Raw genomic sequence first — 21,655 nt, 5'->3', positions numbered from 1 at the left:
TGTTTTTTTTTTTCAGATCTTCGAAAATCGAAACCAAAGTTGATGTGGAGGGTCTACGAATGGGACTGCTCTCGAAAGTTGTTAAAAAAATAGTAATTTAAAATAGTAAACTTTTTTTTTTTTAATCGGAAGACACACTCATTTTCAAGAACAGTATTCATTATTTCAAACTTAAAAATCTTAATCAAAAACACTTCGGTTTTCTCTATGTATTGTTTGTATTGATTCAGACTATTATCAGGAACGTTATAAACAAATGACCAATCAAGAAAGATTTTTCAAAAAATTTGATATTCTTTAAAGAAAAACTAAAAAAATTGCATAATTTAACAGAAATGGTCTTTTGAGAGATACTAAGATATATACAAAAATTAAAGAAATTGAAAATCATTTTTTTCCAAACCGTCCGATTTGACGCGAAACGCTGTTCTTAATTACCATCACATTACATAAATGTATTAGATCATCGTTTGACCTAAGTAGTAGTTCAACATGCGACAGTACGTATCATATGAAATTTGTTTATAAATGTATTATATTGATAGTCATACTGATTCATATACTCTTAGAAAAAATAGTATATTATGTTACAAGTGTGAAAAGGGGGAAATATTAATACGAGTAGGGTAATGTTTTTAGCGACATTCGTGGGTCAAGCGTAGCCGAGTGACAGACGAAGCGAGTCAAATTGAGGGAGTACGAGCCGAGCCGAAGGCGAAGCGAGTTATCGTCTTAACTCGTCTCGCGTAGCACGAGACGGAGGGAGACCTACAACTGTCACTAAAAATATTAACACATGAGTTAATATTCCCTCTTTTTTACACGTGTAACGTACATTATTTTTAACATTAATGTGTGGAAAAGTCATCTTCGGGAAAAAATTGAATAAGATACACGGGGTTTACATTCAAATATTGGAAACACATATATGAGAAATGATTATTTATTTTCATCTTACATTTTTTTTCTTTAGTATTTCAAGCGGTACAAAAAAACAAAAACATTTTTCACTAACTCTTTTTCCTCTTGATAGCGCGATGAATGATGATTACATAATGACTAAGTTTACACGCCACTCTTATTCCAGTTAAGTTATATGAATATAGATTTACAAAATACATATCTATTGATATATATTAGGGTGGTCGTGATTTGGGGTCAAAATTTATTTTACCCTTTCCGCCTCCTAAATCGGTTCGAAATGCATAAAAAGTAATGCTGTAATTTTTTCAGGTTTTTAAAACAATGCCTAACTCTCGACCACGGGGGTTGAATTTTTCCATTTGAAATACATAGAGTTTTTCTGTGATTGAGGTCACAATTTTACTATGGGCCTCAAAACGTTTGGAAAATCTTAAAATTTTTAAAAATTACTCTACAAGCATGCTGCTACACGAAAAAAATTTCTAAAACTCCTACCCCCAAAATGTTGTATAGCATCGCCATACTAATCAATTAATGCGCAAAACGACAATTATGGACACTCAATTTCAAGTACCCAGTTGTAAGGAGGGTGGCTACCGACGATACAATGTTGCCATGCTAAATCATGTTAAATACATAAAAAATTTCAAAATTATAAGAATTTAATAAAATTTGTTGAACAAATGTTCTTTAGGGCCAAATTTGACAATACAAGTTTTTAAAAATTTTTCTTTTGTACAGTTATCGAGATTACTAAAGTTCAAGTGTATAAGCATAGCGTTTCCATATATATAGGTATACATTCCGGGCATAAGAAATCTGTTTTAATGCCTAATTACTCGATAACTAAGCAGAAGAAAATTTTGAAAAAAAATGGTGTCTTCGCACTTGATGTTGAAGAACATCACCAAATGTGATCAATTTTTTGTCATTTTGACGAGTGTAGCCACCCTCCTTAACTGAGGAACAAAAGAAAAATTCTTCAAAATCTGGTATGGGAGGTTTTTGAGGGTGCTCTTTCAGAATCTGGAATTTATTTTGTAAAATTAACTCGAAATCTTTATTTTTTTATTTTATTTTTGCATTTTGAATTGAAAAGTCAAATCTTTTTGACGTTTTCTTTCCCTTCAAATCGATTTTTGTTATTGTTGCTGCACTTAAATAACCACGTTATTGCCAGTAAAGATGTTCTCAATGTTTGACCTTTCCAAAACACTGGCTATGAACTCTTCTTTCTCACTCAGTTTTTCCAAGATGGCGATTTTTGCAAAACAGCGTGATGTAAATTTCATGCAAACTCTGTGAAGTTGCATGAAACTTCACAGAGCTGGTATGAAACAGAATTTTTCTTCTTGAACGTTCTACTTAAAAAAAAAAAAGTTTCTCACTCCAAACGTATATCCGATTGAATTAGCACCCTTTTCTTAAATCACTATTATCAAGAAATTTTCCGCATTTTTCAAGTGCAGCTGTAACGATAATTTTTCACGTAGACGACTTTAACACGGCTTCAATTTTTCATCTAGGTATACTATATACAGCTACTTGATTTTTGAAAAAATGCTCTTTTCAAACAGCTGGGAATTTTTCAATTTATCGCGTGAGCAAAATGCATACAAGTATTCACTTTCACGGCGTGTTTTTTTATGGTTCTATTTTAACTTGATACAAAATTAGAGTAAATTTATTATGTGTAATTAAAAAAGTCATTGATAATGCCTTAAACGTAAAAAAAATACGGGAAACTGGAACATTTCAAAAATCCACAGCTCACTAATCAGCTAAAATCCATTGTAAAAATTCCCAGTGTTGTTTGGGTATAGAATGAGGTACATTCTCTGGAAATTTCAAGCCATTCCATTAAGGTAGAAAAAATTCCCAGCTGTTTGAAAACAGCGTTTTTTCAGAAATCAAGTAGGTTTGAGAGACTGTACAAAAAGGAACGTGGTAATATATAAATATTCGTGTATGCAGTTATAGTTATAATATATTTGAATGAAAAATTAAAATCGTATTAAAGCCGTTGACGTGAAAAATTATCGCTACGGCCGCGTTTGAAAAATGCAGAAAATTTTGTAAAAATAGTGATTTAAGAAAAGGGTGCTAATTCAACCGGATCTTCCTTTGAAGTAAAAAACTTTTTTTCTCAAAAGTAGAAGATTCAAGAAGAAAAATGCCGCTTCATACGAGTCTTTAACCCTCTCAGACCGAGACCTATTTCGCGTTGACGGAAAATGATTCCCTTCATAATTTTATCTCAAAATACTTTCTAGTTTCCGAATCCATTGTGACATTTCGGTTTTTTTGTTGGGAAATATGAATTTTTGAATGTTTGCTGCGTGCAGCAGACTTTTTAAGAATTTCAAAAAACTATACAGCGGTCAAAATTTCATGAATGGACTTCAAATTTGGAAGAAGGTCTTGTTTTATAACCTACTTTTTGGACAAAATCAGCAACCAAATCGCTGATCCAAGCGCTCAGGCTGCGGTCGAAAAGTAATGGATCTGTCCATACATCATTGAAAAAGCACCTTTACACGGTGCCTTTTTTTCTATTTATATCAATAAAGATATACAAAATACATATCTATTGATATAAAACATAGAAATAATCGATGTTTTTAGCTAGATAAGTATTGAGGAAAATAACAACATTGAATTGGCCAACACGTAACCAATACGATACTTTCAAACGGTTACGGAGAAACAAACCTCAAAGCGTAACTATAAAGTTAACTGTTGTAGGAGAAAAGAAAAGTCTGTAAACAAAAAAGAACTTTCCGTTTACAATCATAAAAGTTACGAAAACTGCCTCTTTATGCTCAATCATTCGTAACCAAAAAGCGACTTTTCCTAACACAAGTGTCAAAAAAGTTTTGCAATGTATTTGCCTGCCTGTACTGTACATATATTGTTGTAACATATATTGAAATTTTAAATTACACGCACATATAACCTCGAACTGCGACGTTGTAACATCCTTAGTGACAGTGCGAAAAGAAGCCAGTGTCACCCCTTATTTTATTTATTACTCTTTCGACAAATTTCAAGCCAGATAAATGATTGAAAGTATTTCATCTTTTTACTGCAAAATTTTTTTCCAATCTACCCATCAATAACAGAGATATGAGGGAAATGTACAACCACTCTATGATTTTTCAGACCGTGTTAACTTGGCTTGTCGAGATAAAAAATAAATATCAGTTATTTAGCGTTGCAACCCACCTCGGATCTCAAAAATTTGTACGAATGACTTTCACGTCGTAATCTAATATTTGATAAAGTTTTAGATTTTTTTACCCATTCATACTATTTCCCGCAATTGAGAAAACTATTAAATAATTACATCTAATCTCCACATATATTACAAGAGTAGAGATAGCATTTATACTTGCCTGAGGTAGTCTCTGGATGCCATAGACTCCCATGACATGGCTGACGCTCTTCTGTCGCGGTCTTTATTTCTCTCGGCGCTGGCTCGTTGATGATGATCCCCGTTAGGATCTTCGCTATCGTAGTAATCTTGAGTGCTACTGATTCCACGTCTTTCGCGTCGTTCCTCTTTCTTTGCTTCGCGGTTCGCCTCCTCGTCGTCTCCGTCTTCGGGCCTCCAACGCCAATCTCATCTTTCTCCGAATCCAGATGCACCATTATTTCGACCACCTACACCTCCGCACTTGCATACCACGCTTAAGCAGTACATAACAAATCTACGCTTTCACCGTTATCCACTCTCGTGTATCTGTTATTCTAATTTAAGATTTACGACACGAAGGGCGTAACGATTAGAATTTCATGGCTTATTTTCTTTGCTTTATTTTGAATGAGAGTCAGTCTTGATTGTTTATTTTTTTTTTACTTTTACAGCTATTCTTCCAGGGTAAATACGAATTTTCGACGATAGACCTGTATCGTTAGTCAGAAAACTTTTTATTCAATGAAACCTATTTTTCTCGATCACAATAACAACTGGAATTAAGCAATTTGTTCCTGGGTAATTCCATGGCAAATCGACCAATGGTTGGAACCAACCCATTCTGAATTAGTTGATTTTTTGTTAGAAGTTTTCTTTCATTATCAAACAAAGTCCTATCGAAAGCAAATAATTGTTTTCAAAGGTCATGCAAAATTTCGAACTTTACAATTTTTTAAATGTTTCATGATTGTTTTTCAATATCTCGAAAAGTATTTTGGTGACAAAAATAAGTTTGGATCCATTTGAACAGGGTATTTGTGGCTATAAAAAAACATATACTTTGCAAATAATTTTCAATAAATGATTAATTGGCAAAGTTTTGAAAGTTAAAAAATCGAAGTTAGAAATAGAATTTCCAAAAGGGTGTTCTTTTTTTTCAATGCACTACCGGTCAAGAGTTTCCGACCAAAAGTTCAAAAAAGTTCCCGCTCTCTTTTTCGTGCCACAACGCCAATAGTCTAGATATTTGGATGTAATAAAACTCATTTCAAAGGAGAGACATTCAGCTTCATTTTGGTTTTTTAAAAATCTCAACGACTTTTTACGGATACGACGTCATTTTTAAAATGTTCATTTTTTGGCTTTATTTTTTTCGTTTTCAACTGGACAGCGTGTTGCGATAGAATTTGTTGTCCTGAAATCTGCGAACAAATTTTTAAAGGCACAAGTCTCAGCTTTCATTTTGTTTTCGAAAAAGTTAAATACGATGTTTTTTGCACAATTATCTTGTTTTTAGCAAAAAAAGACAAACTTTAAAAATTGTCGTGGACAGCGACAACTATTACATTTCACAGAATACTTCTAAAGTGAAAAAAGTTGCATCTGCGCTTGTATCGGCCGGTGGAATATTTTTAGATTTTTTTCATCAATTTTTCAGGTTCAGTAGAACCTCAAGTACCTCAATTGTCTTAACTTGGAAATGATGAATTTTGTTGATAAATTGATCAGAGTTTTTCAAGAACTTTGAAGTCGCCACGATAAGAAACGATCATTTGAAACTTTTGTCACTCTGGGTATCCCAACACGATTCCAAACAAACTAACAAATAAAAATACATGTATACGAACCTACTAAAATATATATACAAATATACGTATTAGGGTGATGCAAAAAAAATAGATATTTTTTTTCTTGGAGCTCCAACGGAAATTGTTAATACATAAAAAAAATATTCATTTTCTCAAAATTTCAGATTAAAAAAAAATTTAGATAGTGCTCAAGCCACTTTTCGATATTTTTTTGTTTTTTCTCAAAAATCGCGAAGCAAAATTTTTTTTCTGCTCTCATAGCAGAAAGTGTTAGTGCTCCATGGAATTATAAATCTAATAAAATTTTTTCACTCTCCAAAAAAATTAAGAGGCTATCTCGCATAATTTATTTTATATTTTCTGTATGTTTAGCTATAATTTATGTGATTAAAAAACATGTGGCTACAAATACCTATTCTTGTCGTCCGTCCAAAAGAAGGGGTGAAAGTATCTTGCAAAAATATTTTTTCAAAATGTTGTCGAATTGAATTTCTTTATTTTAAAGTCTGGTATTTCACCGCAGAAGACGTTATAATTTGGGATTTTTCTAGATTTTCCATTTGTTATAAAAATTAGTAAAATATTTCGATGAATTCTGATGGAAAATAAATGTGGGTATGTATGAATGCAAAATCGCAAAAATTTTTAGTTCCTAACTGTTTGTTCACAATCAAAAACTATTTGAGTTCGTACAAGAAAGCAACTTTGTACGAAATACCCATTTCTATCTTGTTAATGTAATTTGTTTTTAAATCCGCAAAAATTACGAGACTGATTTTGGAAGTTTGATGAAGAATATTTGCGATTTTGCATACATTAGTCTCCATTTTTTTCTAACACAATTCGGTCGAATATTTTACTGATGTTTATAACGCATGAGAAAACTAGAAAATTCCCAAATTTTAACATTTTCTGTGGTGATATATCAAACTTTGAAATAAAGAATTTGAATTAAGGAAGTTGAAGCGATATATATAGGACATCATACGAAAAATACATTAGATTTTATTATTCCAAATTAATGAATTGAAAATTTACGTGAATCTTCTTGAACAGCGCTTAATTATGTCTGAAAAATTTGAAGAGGTTTCACCGCCTGGTAATCGAGATATTCATTGTTGAAAATGACAAGGTTAAACATGGGCTCTTATGGAAGCTTTCAAAAGATTGCTAACTTCAACAATAAATATCTCAATTTCACGACGGTGAATCATCGGCATATCCCGTCAGAAGCTTAACACTGTCTTAAGCTTTCTGTTTAAAAAGTTTTAATTTGCAAAGTTGGAAAATAATTTTAACATAAGATACGCTTCAACCTCCTTAAGCAAAACATAGCTTTATTTGGCACGTTGTTATTTACGTATGATGCTGTAGCAATTTTTCATGCATAAAAATGTATATCTCTATGAAAAATACTGGAAAATTGAAATCAATCACTTGAGAAAACGCAAAAATCATTGTTATAACATATAATTTTGAAAAATTATGTTTTTGCAAAGTACATTCACCTTTTCCTTTAGAAGGACGACAATACTGCCATTTGTAGACACACGTTTTTTAATCTCATAATTTATAGCTAAATATACAGAAATAAAAGAAATAAACTATGTGAGGTAGCATTAAGATTTTTTTGAGAGTGACAAAATTTTATCAATTTTATGATTCCATGAAGAACTAACACTTTCTGCTATGAGAGCAGAAAAAAAATTTTTGCTTCGCGATTTTTGAGAAAAAAACATGAAAATATCGAAAAGGGCCTTAAGTACTATCTAAAACATTTTTTCAATATGAAATTTTGGGAAAATTACTTTTTTTTTACTTCTACTAACGATTCCCATAAGAGCTCCGAGAAAAAAAAATATCGATTTTTTTTGCATCACCCTTATACATATACATACACGAAGGATAAAAAATTGCAGGATGGATGTTCTCGAGACATCTTGAGAAGTTAAACATGTTAGAAACAGTAAACATCAAATTTATAATCAGGAATTTCGAGTCTAGTAATGAAAATTCCGCACAGAGTTTTATATTTATCGGTAATCAATATTTCTATTATTCTCCATATTCCAGGGATTACAAACTTAAAGGTCATTTTAAATGATGATTATTATTCTCGTGGTTTTTCTGTTCATGGATTATATAGTGCATCGGTTTTTTTTTGTTCATGATTATTTTGTTCGTTAGTTATTATGCAAGGTTATTTTAAGCGAGGTTATTCGGACCGGACACTGTTTTTAAATCAATAATAGGATGTAAAAAAAATGAGGAAACAATTTAATACGAAACTTTGATTGTTACGATTTTCCAACTTTCAAAATTTTGCGAATTTATTATTATTTTTTTTTAACATTTTGCAAAATATATTTTTTCATAACTCCAAATGCCCTCTCCGAAATAGGCTCATACTCATTTTTCTCACTAAAATAGTATTCAAGATATTATATTTTTAAAAAATCTTGAAAAATTCGTAAAATTGTAAGATTTGGAATTTTGCAATAACCTTTGAAAAAAATTTTTCCTTTCGTAAGACTTTGTTTTATACAAAAGGAAACTTTTGAGAAAAAATCATTTAATTCCAACTATTGGTTGATTTGACATGGAATTATCACCCTATAAGAGTTAGATTTTAAATTGCTGTATATATTGACGTTTTTTCTATTTTTCGAATTTTGAAGTAATAAAAAATTACTCATAATTAGTATCGTATGACATAATTTATTCAATTAAACCTGATACACCAAACGATCATTTGGAGTTAGTTTTTTCAGGATGAGATGAATAGAAAATTGTATACACGATTTATTGTTCCGGAATTCAAGACCTTCCAAAAATTGATTTTTTCCTTAAAATATCAATAAAATCACTAATGAATATTGGATTAGACTTTGGAACTAAAGTCCGTAGCTGATCGAAAGTTATAGTTTTAAACGTGACATAACTTTCCAAGTCTCTACGACACCGCATCCATAGTGGTGCGATTCCTTCGGGGCTGCTCAACTTTCATAATCTATTCTTTCTAAACACAATGGTTCGGCTGTTCAAGGGAACAGAAACAGCTTCGATGATGTGAAAAGGCTATATTGGTCAGTTTGTGGTAATAGCGTGCTATCGATTAAAATCTCTAAACAGAATATGGTCCATCAGTGTTATGAACAGCAGACATTTGTAAAGATTGACAAAAAACACCAGTTATTGCGACAAATTTTGACAATTTTGATCAATCTCTCCTTCCGTTTGATTCATTTCTCCATAACCATATTTTCTCGATTTATATACGAGAAACGTTTAGGTATAGGCATATTGGTATATACAAAGTGCCATTAGAAACTATAACATCACGGTTTGAATTCTTACTCCAAAGGACATAAATCCTGTACTGAAATGCCTCTTAAAAAGACTTCATTTAAAACGAAAATATCAACGAAAAATATATATCAGTTTTGAAAATCACGCCCATACTAGATATCATAATGGGATTACAACGCAAAAATTACGCCACTAGATTAGCTTGAAGTATCGACAGCAACAGCGGAGCTTCCTATCACGAAAAGGCACGAAGGATCAGAGATCTGCATGACGGAAACGGTTTGGTATTCGAAGCTAGAATCATTGAAAGGCTGATAAATATTTGTTCCGCAGACTTTTCGTGATGAAACATCGTTCTCAAAACTACATTTTTCAATTTAGCGATTGTCCTTACGTCATAACTATTTGAAGATTCTTGACTAAATTTGAGACAAGAAAGCATGACATCATTAACGTGTTCAAAACCTTATCTGTCTTAAAAATTTTTCCAAACTATTTTTTAATGATATGAGATGAAAAAAAAATATCAGAAATCACAATTTCTGCCTGACAATTTTATAACTCTGGCAATTGATTTGTTCAAAAGTGCAACATATGACAGTTTTGAGAACAGTTCCATCATTTCTTTCGTCATGACGTAACATTCAGACAAAAACTTTAACCAAAAAGCAAATGTATCTCTGAAATTGTCGCGTAGTTAAAGAGTCTGTTCTAGCTTCTAAAAGCATAGATGTTAAACTATGTCAAAATATTGTTTTAAATAAAGTTATTTATATACCACTTGTGGACAGTATGAATGATTATGTTCGAATTTTACGAATTTTACTGCAATTAATTATTCCATTTCAGATATTTTATTAAATCTACATATTATGCACTTATTCGTTTTACTATGCATCACGCGTGATATGATTGAAGCATCGATTTTCTAGCTACTTATCATGAATCTTCTGATTGTGAGTAAATCCTTAGACATTTCCGTTCTATACATCATGTTCAGACCGCATTTAATCATTTCTATCGTTGGTTTTAATACGCGTATAATGTTGACTTTCACAAACCATGTGTTTCTAACCCATTATAAGCATCGTATTATCATAAATCTTCAAATTAAAAACCTCAAAGGATTTAATAACTGTAGTTACGAATGCTAAAAATCATATACAGCAAGCGAAAACACGGTATAAGGAAAATGGAGATTTTTAGGAGGACCAATTTTGCTCACGTATTTTCACATTTTCCTACCAGAAAAAAGGCTTCAAAAAATAATGGTAACATTGTATTGATTTAAGATATAATCTATGTAGTAGCAAAGTTGGGAATCACAAAAAGAAGCATTACTGGAAAAATTAAAGCTGAATTCCACAAAATGATTCCATGCAAAAAAACTTTAGAACTATTATTACTCAAATACGTCGATTGGCGAAGAATCGTTGAATTAAGTCAAAGTAGAGTTACAGTAATACAATTGAAAAAATTCCATGCAAAGGTACATATGACTTCAACTAATCTAGAAGTTTCTCCAGGAACTTATCTGTTCGTACCTTGCCAAGTACAAAAATTTTGTGTTTCATCCCAACATCCAACAATAAGTTGTTAATTGGAGTTTATTATAAAAGGCAATCTTGCAAAAATACTTTTGCTCACAATAAAGCTAGAAAAATTTGAGTTCAGTTGAAGTGAAATCGACAATTAAACCACAATTATTTAAAATTTGATCATCTTAATGATGCCCATCAAACTTAATAAATAATAAATTCTCAACTTTTCCAAAAGTTGTTAAATGGAAAAAACTTAACTTCGAAAGCAATAAAATTTAACGCCGTCAAAATATTTTAATTGCTCATGAAATAATGAATCAAAGTACTGTAGCTCAGCAGTAAGTTCTAGACAATGGGAAAGAGAGTGAAAAATAAAAATTACGCTACAAGAAGAATAATAAAAAATATTGGAAGAAAAAAATTATTTATCCCTCTTAAATATTACTGATAACATCAAATTTGACGACGACGATCTCTCTATATCTTTATATACATTCAGAACTGCTAATTCTAAAATTAGTTTAATATCGCAAAGGTGATGTTCGGAAACTTGTGCAGCAATTGCCAACGCAGTATTTTGGATAAACGTATTTGTAGAAACTCGTCTTTGAATGTCTTTATCTCGAGTCAGTACCACAACCCGAAGTATGCCACAACGGATTTTCATGTTTGGTCATTTTTTCAGTGTCCGATTTGGGACAAGTGATATATGTAGCAAACAAAGTTATTGAATTAAATTTTGTTTACGAATTTATTATTTATCAGCTAATTTTGAAAATATATAGAAATAAAATGAAGACAGATATTTTTTGAATTTTCAATTTATATCACCTGCATACATAAGAACCGACGTATACGATACAGCTCGAAGTGTGAACCTTAGCATTCGTTCATCATTGAGGAAACATTCATATTTTCATAAACATCATAAAGAAAAATATTTTATGTCTACAAATTCTAAAAATAACAATGCACTACTCTAAAAAATTTTTGAAGCGTTAATAAAAAAAAATGTTAAATGTCGGAATGAAGTTTGTTGACGTGGACGAAATATGTTGTTCCGAACGAGTTGAAAATTCGAAAATCATAAAAAATCAAGTCACTTTAGAATAATATACAATTGAGTCCTTCACATTTGAATTAGCAGTTTCTTCTTAATTTGGAAATATGTTATTCATTTGTTCCCAAATTACTACTGAGGCGTGCATTTTAACATCAAATTATACTATTTGATGCGCTTTACTCTGCCTACTTCACGGATAAAAAAAAAAAATTATTTGTACTGTTCGTAGCCTTGAGAATTTTTGTTTAAATTTGTATGAGTCCTGCTGCCTATAGCGCTCATACATTGGGAATTACTATTTCCGAAAGTGTAATCAAGGGGTTTCTGCCTATTTTATATCTGAATGTTTACTAATGATAAGTAATGACAAGTCACTTACTTAGAAGGTTTTCCACGTATTGCTTTTCGCGAATTCCACTTTCTCAAAGCTAAATAAATACGCTTCGAAGTTTCTTCTATCAAATTCGTATTAAGGTTCGATCTCATAGTTTTATCTACTATCATTACAAGATAACAAGCGTAGTTTCAGCCCACGTAGTCGTATCAACAATTGAGAATATGCTTTCGATATCTGCGAGAGGACTCATGAATTATTGAGTCCATTCATTCGTTAATGAGAACGTTGGATAAAGAAACATTCAATTTAATTAATTAAATTTTGGGTAATTATGCAGTTTGGCTACTTTTCCGAAAATCGATGGAATTTTTTTTTTCTTCTCGAAGTTGTTGATTGGACTATAGTAAGTGATATTTCGTCTGGGGAGGCTAACATTTTCCATAAAAACCATGAATTATGGGGTTTTGAAGTTGTTGGAAAAATGCGGAGATTTGGAGTATATCATATATTTAGGAGTTCACATCAGGGCAGGTACACATACACACACACACACACACACGCGCGCGCGCGCGCGCGCGTGCGCATTCAATGAGTAGTTTACACTAAGGTGTTTATAACCCGCCGATAATAGACAGTTATAAGCCTTCCAACAATCAGATACGATGGTAGTTTCCGGCAGAATACGTTCGCTTATCACAGAGACTCTTTATAGGAGCCATCACGTTTCCAATTATTTTGAAAATTTCTTTCTTTGATAAAAAATAATCACAGAAATTCAAAGAATATTGAAAGTTAACATATATTTTTTTTTTTTATATCGATTGCGACTTTTTGGAACTCTATAGCTTAATGCACTGAAATGATAATAATAATTATTCATTTTTCAAATCCATTAAAAACTGTGCATTTTTTCGTATACATTTTTAATGTTTATTTGTTTTATTTTATCTTGTAACATTAGTGATACTCTGGTTCCATACATTTTATTTAGGGTGGTCCTTATTTGAGGTTGAAATTTTTTTTTCAAGTTTTTCCCTTGGTTCGATTCCGAATCACTAAAAAAAGAACGCCGCGAAAAGCTGGGGTCAGTGGGATGATGGGAAATAGTGCCAGCAAGTATGAATGGATGGAAAAAAAGGTATTTTATATTAAAGCGATATTGTTCTGCTGTGGCCGGTCTCCTATTATTTTATTCCAATCCTTCTTTCTATTATATTTCTGCATGTGTTCCTATTATAGTCTCTGCGGCATAGAGTCCAAACTATCACACTTTCTTGGGATAGCTCACCCCGTTCCGAATATTGTCTCCTGGCACAGTATCCAGCTAATATGAAATTCTTCCTGATATTTTAAAAGTTTCCTCGGCATAATTCAAGCCACCTTAATTACAAATTTTACCTCCAAATATTAATCTTCTTAAATAACCATAATTCTTTAATAACTTTCATGTGAAATGTCAACATGGAACACCCAATGGTTCAGGAATTGCATCTTATTACGAATTATTCATCAAAAAACGTTTGGCATTCCGTTCGACTATTTTTTGATAAACAAGTTCTCAAAATAATTCTTTTATTTCGTGTCTCTCAATTAGGATCTGACTTTCACGTTATAAAAGAATTCCTCAGATATAAGAATTCACATGAAAATACCGATAAGTCGATCTCTCTTCAATCGATGGTGACAACAAAGTATGTTCAGCTCCGTATTTAAACAGAGCCAAGACGTGTTCTTGAGGTTGCTTGTTAGATATATCTCTTTCATTATTCTCGACAAGCTGACATAAACCTATATGAAACAAAATTATTTCGTTTTTTCGGCGATGAAAAAAGGCTATTATTGAGCAATGGATACTGGAAACGACAGACATATAAACTCAGTAATGGCATGTAATAGCATCGTTTTTCCTTCACGTCACGAAGAAAATATCGGAGGAAGTAATAATATATAATAAATATAAAAATTTTAGAAAATGTAATCCTCTCCACGAATAGAAAAACGATAGAAAATTTGTCTATTATCGAAATTCCGGAACAAACAATCATTTGATGATTAACTCCTGAGCATTCCAGAAAATAATGAATCACAGACAAAGACAATCATTTGAAACAATTAGAGGTAGGCTCATGATGTGTTCATTTTTTACAACCACGAAGAAAAATAAACATAAAACATTAGGAAAACAAATTGGGACGAAAATTCGGGTCATAAAAATTTGGCCGTTGAATTTATTATAACAAATTTTTAATTCTAAATCTTTAATTCTAATATTACCTTGATTTCATACTCACGAATTCGACAGGTAAAACGGACAAATTTTTATTTTTTTTTTATTTTTGTGATCCCCAACTTTTTTGGGCACAATTGGTTATGACACCGTTTTGTGTTAATATTTTTTGTGATTGTAATTTTTTGCATCCGTACTTTTTTTGAAATTCTTTTTTGTTCATGGTGTGCTTAGCTACTTACACATTTTTTCGACAACGTTTTCTTTCCTTGAATTACTTTTTATTTGTCATTGTGATTTCTGACACGATCTGGTTTTTTGGGTGGCGGATAACGTGAGCAGTTTTTTTTAAGTGTAATGATGAGATGGTTTGTTGGATAGTGTTTGGAAACGTAATTTTTTTCTTAAAATTAGAACGGTTTCTTTCTTACATTGAATCAATTTTTGATAACGACTATTGTGTAGAAAGCTATTGAAGTTGGATTTTACGGGGACGACTGCACAAAGAGCACGAACGTATTTGTCTCTGGCTTTTTTTTCACATTATCTAAACTGTATTTTAGATTTCATATTTCCTCAAATGATCACAATGCGCATGTTCTCCGACGATTCTTTTCCGGTATATCTCAATTGTACTGTGGTTTATTCTTATCGACCATCCTCATCCCAAATTATCACTCTTTATGAATGATCTTCGTGGGTTTTTCATGGTCGGGAAAAAAATCCCGATCATTTGAAAAAAATAAAAATATTTGTGAATTTTCCTGAAAGGCTACGAAATTCCTGTAGAAAAATATGTTAAAAAAATAGCTACGTCCGGCTAAAAAGTGTGGGAGTGTAAGGCAAAGGAAAATCCCCTTCCGAAAATTGAGAACATTCTTTCCCCAATGAAAATCCGCAAAATGTCGTTATTCGGCTGGGAATATGCCTCAAAAACTAAATATTAAAAAAAAGTTTTAATTGAAAATTGAATTATTTTTTTTTCAATCAATAAGTTTACCTATCAACTCAAGATAAGCCGTAAAATAGTTTTTGTCATTCAAAAAATGAATATTTCAAACATATGTGATATTTATACAATTTCATCTTGTTTACGATAACTTCATGGTACGCTTAGGAGAAAGTGGAAACCAAAAGCAATTAAGCTAGATGGATCATTTACATATGTTCTGTTAACTACTGCTATGTTCAAAATTGATTCTTTACACTTACTTCTCATATCCCGTCAAAAAAATTTATCCTCGAAAAAAAAAGTTCTTTTGACGAAATCGACCAATTTTCTTAAATGTGAGATGAAATTCAATAAAATTTGAATTTTATGAAAAAAAAAATGGGGAGAACATTTTTGTGTCTACTTTCCCTCATTTTTTTACTTGTTTTAAATTTTGTTAAAAGTTTTTGGTTTCTTGACGTTCAATTTCAACGAAACTTTATAGAAATTAAAAGAACAAAACTTATTAATTGAAGAAGAACAAACGCATTGTTTTCATCACACTCTATTTTATCTCAATCGAGAAAAATAACAATCTTATGACAAAAATAATTCAGATTCAAGTTTGAGTCAAAAACCGCGGCTGAGATCAAAATGGAACCAATTCATTCGAAAATTAGAGCGGTATTTTTAGTGTCACTAAATGACATTTTACCTATTTCAGTCGTGGGCAATGTTGGGATTCAGAAGCGATAACGTCGGGAAAAAACTGCAATTCTGACGAGTTCGCCATATCCCTATGAGTTTGCAATATATATGTATAATTATCACATATGGTGGAAATATCCACATTTTCAATGAACATAACTATTTTCAATATATACATTTTTTTTAGTATTGAGTTTTTAAATCATGGTCTCAGACGAATAACGAAATTTTTTAGATTGCTGATGGGGAAAAATGTTCTAAATTTGGGGGGGGGGGGGGTCGTTCCGCTTTCGGCTGTTCCATTTTGCTCCACTTTCCCCTGCGTTTTCTCTACAAGATTTTTTTAATCAAATCGCTAGGATAAAGACTTTTTTTATTTTTCTATCAACGCGGAAAAAAAAAATTATTCCAAGTAAACGGTGTTTGAGGTTTGACATGAGTTAAACCAAGAAGATCTTCGTAGTTAAGATCAGTGTATATTGGCTTGATGGCATTTAGTACTACTTTTGATAGTACATCTTTGTGTTCAAAATAAAGTATGACAGGGGTACGAGTTTTTTACCACTGGGCTTTTAGGATAGTTTTCGTGCATCGGTTTTCACGTTTTGTTTGAATACTTAACGTTCGAATTTTCATTACAACTTGAGATGTACATTCTTTAGGGTGTAAGCTGATGATTTTTGGAGAAAATTTTTCGATTTAATTTTACACTGTTAATACCCCTTGAAAATCCTCTATTTGGACTGAAATATTCGCGTATTCTTATACTGTATAACTGGGACAAATTGCAACTTGGAAAGAATCCTGGAACCTGGACTGTGACAGAGATAAAGAAAAGTAAATTGGTATTCTTATTGAATCGGTTTTCAAAATAACTCTTCCAATAATCTTTCATGTCTTTTTCTCAACGTAGACATTCGTTTTGTCACAAAGGCATGTCTCTACATTCTTTCGACCTAGGCTACTATGATGGCTATACATAGATATTTTTCATATATTGTATATTTCTATTGATATGTAAAGATACACACAAATTCGATTAAAACTGTTAATGAATGTCGCCAAAGCTTTTATTTCATTTGCCTCGTATATTCTACGTCAGAGTATCTTAAACGAGTTTTTTTTTTGTATCGGCCCCACCCACATAATTTCCAGCTCTCCGCTTGTACCTCTGGTTCATAAGCTTTATACGTAACACTAATTTCATCCCGATCGAAAAAAAACTGAGATTCTACTAAACCACAAAGTGTCGGTCTTTCAATCCATGTTCTAAAATGACCCCTTACCTTCAAAATGTTCAAATAGGAGTATAAAAAAGTACACACAGTTACACAAACTCTTTTCTGACGACTACGGTATTTCTAAATCGCAAATTTGAACTAGAACGAAGTTGAGATTCATTTTCACTCAATAATTTTTGAACATAAATTACGTGGAGATGAATTATTCTGGGTGCGTCGATTTCCTTTTAAATTTTCGATTAGTAGCACGTTCACTTTAATTCTTCAAGAAACCGTACCCTTATCCGTACCCGTAGCATTGCACCCTTATCGTAACTATATGCCACTATTAATCATATGTGTCCGTCAATATGTGTATATGACACATTGTTATAAGTATAATTACGCGGTATTCAAAGAGTGTCCAGATGAAAACAGCATTGAGTCATGCACATGATAATTTCCTTAGAGAGCACACATAACATTAATAAAAACGTTCCGATGCATCCATGAATTTTCACCACGAAATTGTATTCGTCATATTTTTGAATGTATCTGAAGGTAGCTCCACATTATTCTATGGAATTACAAAAAAATACTTCCCATGCTCATCTAACATAACTGAAGAAAAACTGAATATTTTGCAAAATCTAGCCTGGTTTTGGAGAGGTATTCCGTTTCAAAGTTCCTTCGCTGATCCTCGGTAAGGCAAAATTAGAGAAGGAAATATTAAAAAGAAATACCGCTGTTTCTCTCTCGACAATTTTATCCCTAGGACGGTACTGATTACTCGCCTATACGTACGATATTATATAAACAATATTTTGAATTTTCATAAAAAAAGCGCTCTGATTCCACCCCCTACCATTCACCATACCATCGAAACGAAACTTTTGCTTGCGATACTCTTCGGGTATCCTTTCCAGACACGTTAAAAGCTTTTCATGCCTCGATAGTATGAGAAAATACGCGTATATATAAAACTATTGTGAAGGGTGTAAAATAGAGCCCTACAGAAAGGCGTCAATAATAAATGTACCTTATCATACAACCTGAGCATAATTGACACACCAGTTACGTATAGCACGTTCCAAAATTTTCCAACGTTCGGGGTTTGGCTTGAATATTTCTAGACGCACTTTCATGTATTCGTTTATTTCAAGGCTCGTTCTTTCTTTCCAAATGATTTCTACATGGTTTCTGTGATTAAGCGCCAAACAATTTAAATTCTCCATTTGATATTATTTGGAAACAATCCGGGATCGATCGGAACTTTATTTAACAGGATCAAGCTGCTCGTTTTACTTTTATTCTAGTTTTTGAACGAAGGCTGTTACTATGACTGAAAAAATAAGACGACCCCAATACGTGATTTATCTCTCAACCCTTTCTGAAGGAGGCATTGATATATGAGTATACATCTGAACTCATTGTAGGGGCTGCTTTGGAAGGAGGTCTTCGTTGAGATTCTACATCGTTCACTTGTCCGCCCTTTAAATCAAGCGAAAGGACCGTGTGGCCCACAGCAACTTCCACAGTCTTGTGTATGTATATTTATATTTATATATATTAATAGGAACAGCTTGATTTACCCTTTAATATACTCTTCAGTTTTTTCCTCTCAGTTATTTGTAAGTTTTTTCGATATAAATGTTTCCAAAAAGTTGAGAATTGAACAATATTTGAATGATACGGGCCTAGCGTATTTTGTAATAAAAAACAAGACCCTATTTCGTAATGATGATTTTTACATAACGCTCGTTATTTTCACTGCTTGTTCGAACTAATGAATGTTTTATTCAAGTGTAAAGCCAAACCTGATTTACTATTATTTCATACCTATCATACATAGATATGGATGTTGGAATAAAATCAATGGAATATTCGAATATTATAAGTCACTTCACCTCCGTCGAATGGGGATTACACTGAAACCGAATAAAGCAGTTGATTGTTTTCATAATTTATTGTTTCAATCATAAAAATTGGTATTTTTTTTTGCAAAAATTAATTAAATTTCTCTAATTCTCACTTAGAAATTCTAGAACATCGCACCACATGAATGAATCTATGACGTTTATATTTGATTGTACACATATATTATTCGTGATATAATGAGTCTGCCCTGGGAAGGAATATTGATTCGCCAGAAAGATGTTAATCGGCTTATTTATTACCAAATTTTCGAACGATTCATCATTTTACCTTTTACGACCGATGAAAAATATGTCTTTATTCATTTGTCAACACGAATTAGAAAAAAACTCATAGCATGTTTTTGGAATTTACTATAGTTTTATATTGTTTCTGAAAAATAACTTTTATTTTCGAGTCTTAAGTACATGACCAAAAATTCTGCGAAAGATCAATGGATCTTCATGAATCGCTTTATTATGTGAAACTTAATTACGTTAATTTATTAATCCATGAATGCTCGCAAAAGCTATATATTTCCTCGTTGCACATTCTTATTCATTTAAATCAATTATCTCAATTATTTTGGAGATATACTGGGGAATACGTTGTTTCCAGACGCGAAAGAATTATTAGTGTATTTTCATCCAATCACGGAGAATACAGTTTTTATTCATTTAAAGATAGCGATCATCAAGCTTTTTTATCGACTTTTTTCTTTTCAAAATGCCGATTAAACCTGAATTTACAATCAGTCAATGTTTAAAAACTTTCGTTGGAAACTCGATTGTTTATCAATCAATCAATTCAACGAATTAAGCTCAGATGGAAATAAAAATTCTTGTAATGTCTGGTCCTATTGGCAATAACATCAATCCGATGGATATTTTTTTTTAAGTTTCTTACACATACTTTAATTTATATAACTCAAAATTCTCAACTCGATAAAAATTATTGTATGGGTGTGTGTCACTTTATTCCCATCTGAAATCATTTTACGAGCACCAGATTTTATAGTATGGAAGAAATATCATAAGAACAAGTTCAATTATACATAAATATGCACACATCCTATAATTGTTGTGAATATATATGGATGAGTGTATATTTTAAAATAACGAGTTTTGAGCATTAACATTTGGTAGCACGTTCATTATACGGACTGTATATTTTTAATGATTTTCATAAACTTTGGCTCCTTGTATTTTTTGCACGTTATTTTTCACAGAAATCCATCAATACTTTTTTATATACGCGGAATGTTGGGATTATACGAGATAATCAACGAGACTCAGTGGAGTGAGGAGAGGAAATGAATGTTTTCGTGTTCGCGGAGCCCGAGATTCAACCAACGATGGTCGGAGCAAAACTGTCGCGCCCGAGCCGCAGCAGTCCGCAACACACAGCCCCTTCAGATCCACCCTGTTCTCGCAATCCCTCTTGCTCTTACGCTCTTTCTCTCTATCTCTCTTTCTGTCCCTGTTTCTGCTCCACTACGTGTTAGGGGATGATGTTGGAGGAGCTGCTGCTGCTCCTGCGAACTACCCCTATGTATCCAACTATATAGGAAGAGGTGATGTGGATCTTCGCTGGTAATTTGGCACCCTTCAGTATCTCATCGCTGCGTGCTATATCTGGTTAAAAATTGGATGACGCAAAATTTACCCAGATGAAGGTTTATCAAAACGATAATTGTTTAGTATTACGTCGTTCATTGAATATTTCATGTTCATAAAAGCTCATGAAACTTCACATGAGTTGTTGGATTCTGAATTTTATGGGTTTCTATTGAAAGTAATAGCAATCGCCTACAGGTTCAGTCATGGTACGCTACAGTTCATCAAGATGCTTGCGAAGCGGTTCAGCCTTTTTGTTGTTTCTGCGGAATTATACGCTATCGTTCTATCTAAAGTCCATCTGTTTCATCCATTATTCCAATTTATTTATATATCACGAAAAATGTGAAAAAAATTCCATAAAAAAAATTATAAAACCAAGTGTAAACAATTTCAATAGAACAATTTGAAAAAAATTTCATACCGATGCCCCATTCTTTTTACTTTATTTTAAAAAGTAAATCAATTGACAAAAAATTCCATTTAAGTTACGTACAACATTAAAATTTATGATATCAATTCGAGGCCAAGTATTTAATGGTAATTCGGAATATTCATTCTTATGGGGAACCATCAGGAATTTGAGAGAATTCTAATGAATCAAAAAAGTTACCATTTGAGTTACGTGCAGCACGAAAATTTATGATGTCAATCGGAGGACAAGCGTTATACATTGACAGCCCTGTCGTCTGTCAAGAGACTCGATAGAGTCTCGGGACAAGTACATTGACAGCCCTGTCGTCTGCTGGCCTAAGGCTTTCGCCGAGACTATACTCTCTCTGAATAAAACGATTCGCGGTGGTGGGGGTAAAATTGGCATGTGATTTTCTTTAATTGCAAAGCTCATGAGTTATGTACGGC

General features: G+C 32.3%; 1 protein-coding gene across 4 annotated transcripts in view; it reads right to left on the bottom strand.

Annotated features, from left to right (window-relative positions):
* LOC122417385 (43 kDa receptor-associated protein of the synapse homolog) overlaps positions 1-20,560 on the bottom strand; it is a 429,136-nt gene extending 408,576 nt beyond the window's left edge. The window contains exons 1-4 of one of the 4 annotated variants that reach the window (XM_043430858.1): positions 20,315-20,560; positions 19,470-20,162; positions 18,304-19,192; positions 4,320-4,830 (exon numbers count right to left, since the gene is read on the bottom strand). In XM_043430858.1, the coding sequence (XP_043286793.1) occupies positions 4,320-4,357 (38 nt within the window). In that variant the 5' untranslated portion in view covers positions 4,358-4,830; positions 18,304-19,192; positions 19,470-20,162; positions 20,315-20,560. Of the gene's footprint in view, positions 1-4,319; positions 4,831-17,330; positions 17,808-18,303; positions 19,193-19,469; positions 20,163-20,314 lie in introns of those variants that run through there. The other 3 variants (XM_043430859.1, XM_043430860.1, XM_043430861.1) reach the window with 3 other exon arrangements.
* Positions 20,561-21,655: the final 1,095 nt, after the last annotated feature.

The sequence above is a fragment of the Venturia canescens genome, chromosome 10, assembly GCF_019457755.1.
Source record: "Venturia canescens isolate UGA chromosome 10, ASM1945775v1, whole genome shotgun sequence".
Taxonomy (NCBI): Eukaryota; Metazoa; Arthropoda; class Insecta; order Hymenoptera; family Ichneumonidae; genus Venturia; species Venturia canescens.
Note: the sequence above shows the minus strand (reverse complement) of the source record. Positions and strands in the feature narration are given on the sequence as shown.